The sequence below is a fragment of the Salvelinus sp. IW2-2015 genome, unplaced genomic scaffold (genome assembly GCF_002910315.2).
Source record: "Salvelinus sp. IW2-2015 unplaced genomic scaffold, ASM291031v2 Un_scaffold13687, whole genome shotgun sequence".
Lineage (NCBI taxonomy): Eukaryota > Metazoa > Chordata > Actinopteri > Salmoniformes > Salmonidae > Salvelinus > Salvelinus sp. IW2-2015.
Window position 1 is genome coordinate 1 of NW_019954942.1, and position 1,556 is coordinate 1,556.

The 1,556-nt window shown below is 54.2% G+C and overlaps 1 protein-coding gene across 1 annotated transcript; it reads left to right on the top strand.

Annotated features, from left to right (window-relative positions):
* Window positions 1-9: 9 nt before the first annotated feature.
* On the top strand, window positions 10-1,556 carry cusr (Copper-only SOD repeat protein). The gene is made up of 2 exons (XM_024145983.2): window positions 10-1,141; window positions 1,392-1,556. The coding sequence occupies exons 1-2, from the start codon at window positions 34-36 to the stop codon at window positions 1,484-1,486; spliced, it is 1,203 nt and encodes a 400-aa protein (XP_024001751.1). The 5' UTR covers window positions 10-33; the 3' UTR covers window positions 1,487-1,556.

Genomic DNA, 1,556 nt, shown 5'->3' on the forward strand with positions numbered 1-1,556 from the left:
ATGGACAGGAAGGGGGTGAGCGCCCTGGTGAACATGAGAGGGGTCAAGGGTTACTTCCTCTTCAGGCAGGACTCGCCGTTCGAAGTCACAAAACTGAGAGTGAATCTGACCAATCTGGGGAGCCGGGTCGGACCCTATCACATCCACCACTTCCCCACACCTCCTATGAGGTCACCGCCRCAGACCACCTGCTCCAACGACAACGTTGGAGGCCATTGGAACCCRTTTGGGATGGACACTAAAGATCCCACCTACCCCTCTGGACCTGGGTCGACCCATGACCGGTATGAAGTAGGGGACCTCAGCGCCAGGCATGGGTCACTAGAGGGTAAAGCTGTGATGGACGCAGTTTTCACAGACTTCAACCTCCCTCTGTTCGGACAGAACAGCATAGTGGGTCGGTCTGTGGTAATCCACCGTCCGGATGGAACTAGGTTCCTGTGCGCCTACATAGGCTACCCAGGAGAGGTGCATGTAGCCAGGGCTACATTCCGTCACCCTGTGGTGGGTATGGTCCAGTTCGTCCAACTCAAGAGCAACCCGTTGTCTGATGTCACAGTCTTCATGGATCTGTCCTATGGGAGACCCTCCGAGACCGCTACGCGTAACCACCACTGGCACATCCACATGTATCCTATCAGCTCGGAGACAGACGCGGACAAGGGGAGGTGTGGGACSACRGGGGACCACTGGAACCCCTTCAACGTGGACACAAAGGATTTGAGCTAYGCCCTGCACTGCGGCCCCTCCAGACCCTTTTCCTGTGAGGTGGGGGACCTCTCCAAAAAGCACAGCACCCTCGACCTGGGGACCCGAGTRGGTGGGGCGTCAGCCAAACACTTCTTCACGGATACCACTTCCTGGTTGTCACTTCCCGCCAGGTCGGGCTCCATGATTGGTCGATCGGTGGTGATCCACAGTGTGGACGGCGCCGCCCCCAGGATAGCCTGTGCTAACCTCACTGAGGTCCGGATGCCCGCGGCGGTCTTGGGCCCCTGGCATGGACCAGGGGTCTCCAGGGGCCAARTCCGGTTCTCCCAGGCTTTCCCTCAGGGCCCAACCATGATGGACGTCTCCCTGGCTGGACTCAGCTCCAGGGCTGGGGGCTACCACGTCCACATGCTGCCTATCAGTACCACAGGTACTATTTCATGTTCTTTATAATGGGAGCCAGATGTCCTTGAGTGTTGTGAAAGTCCTCTAGTGTTCTGAGTGTTTGTTCAGCCTTTGTGTGTATATCTGYTAATTCATTTCAAAGTTGTAACTGTTTTGTAATATGAACAGATTACTTGATCAAATCTTCATTTTCTTAAAACRCAAAGTATCAATCCTTTTCCCTCATTTTGTGAAAGGCGTTTATCAAATAAACCATATTATTATTAATATTACAGGAGAGCCCTGCTCGGACAACAACGTCATGGACCACTTCAACCCCTTCTCCTGGAATGTGTCTGCTTCTCCTGCTGCGGGCAGGGACTGTGGATGAATATGAGGCTGGGGACATCAGCGGGAAGTTCGGGATGCTGACGGATCAGAACCAGACACAGACTCGTATT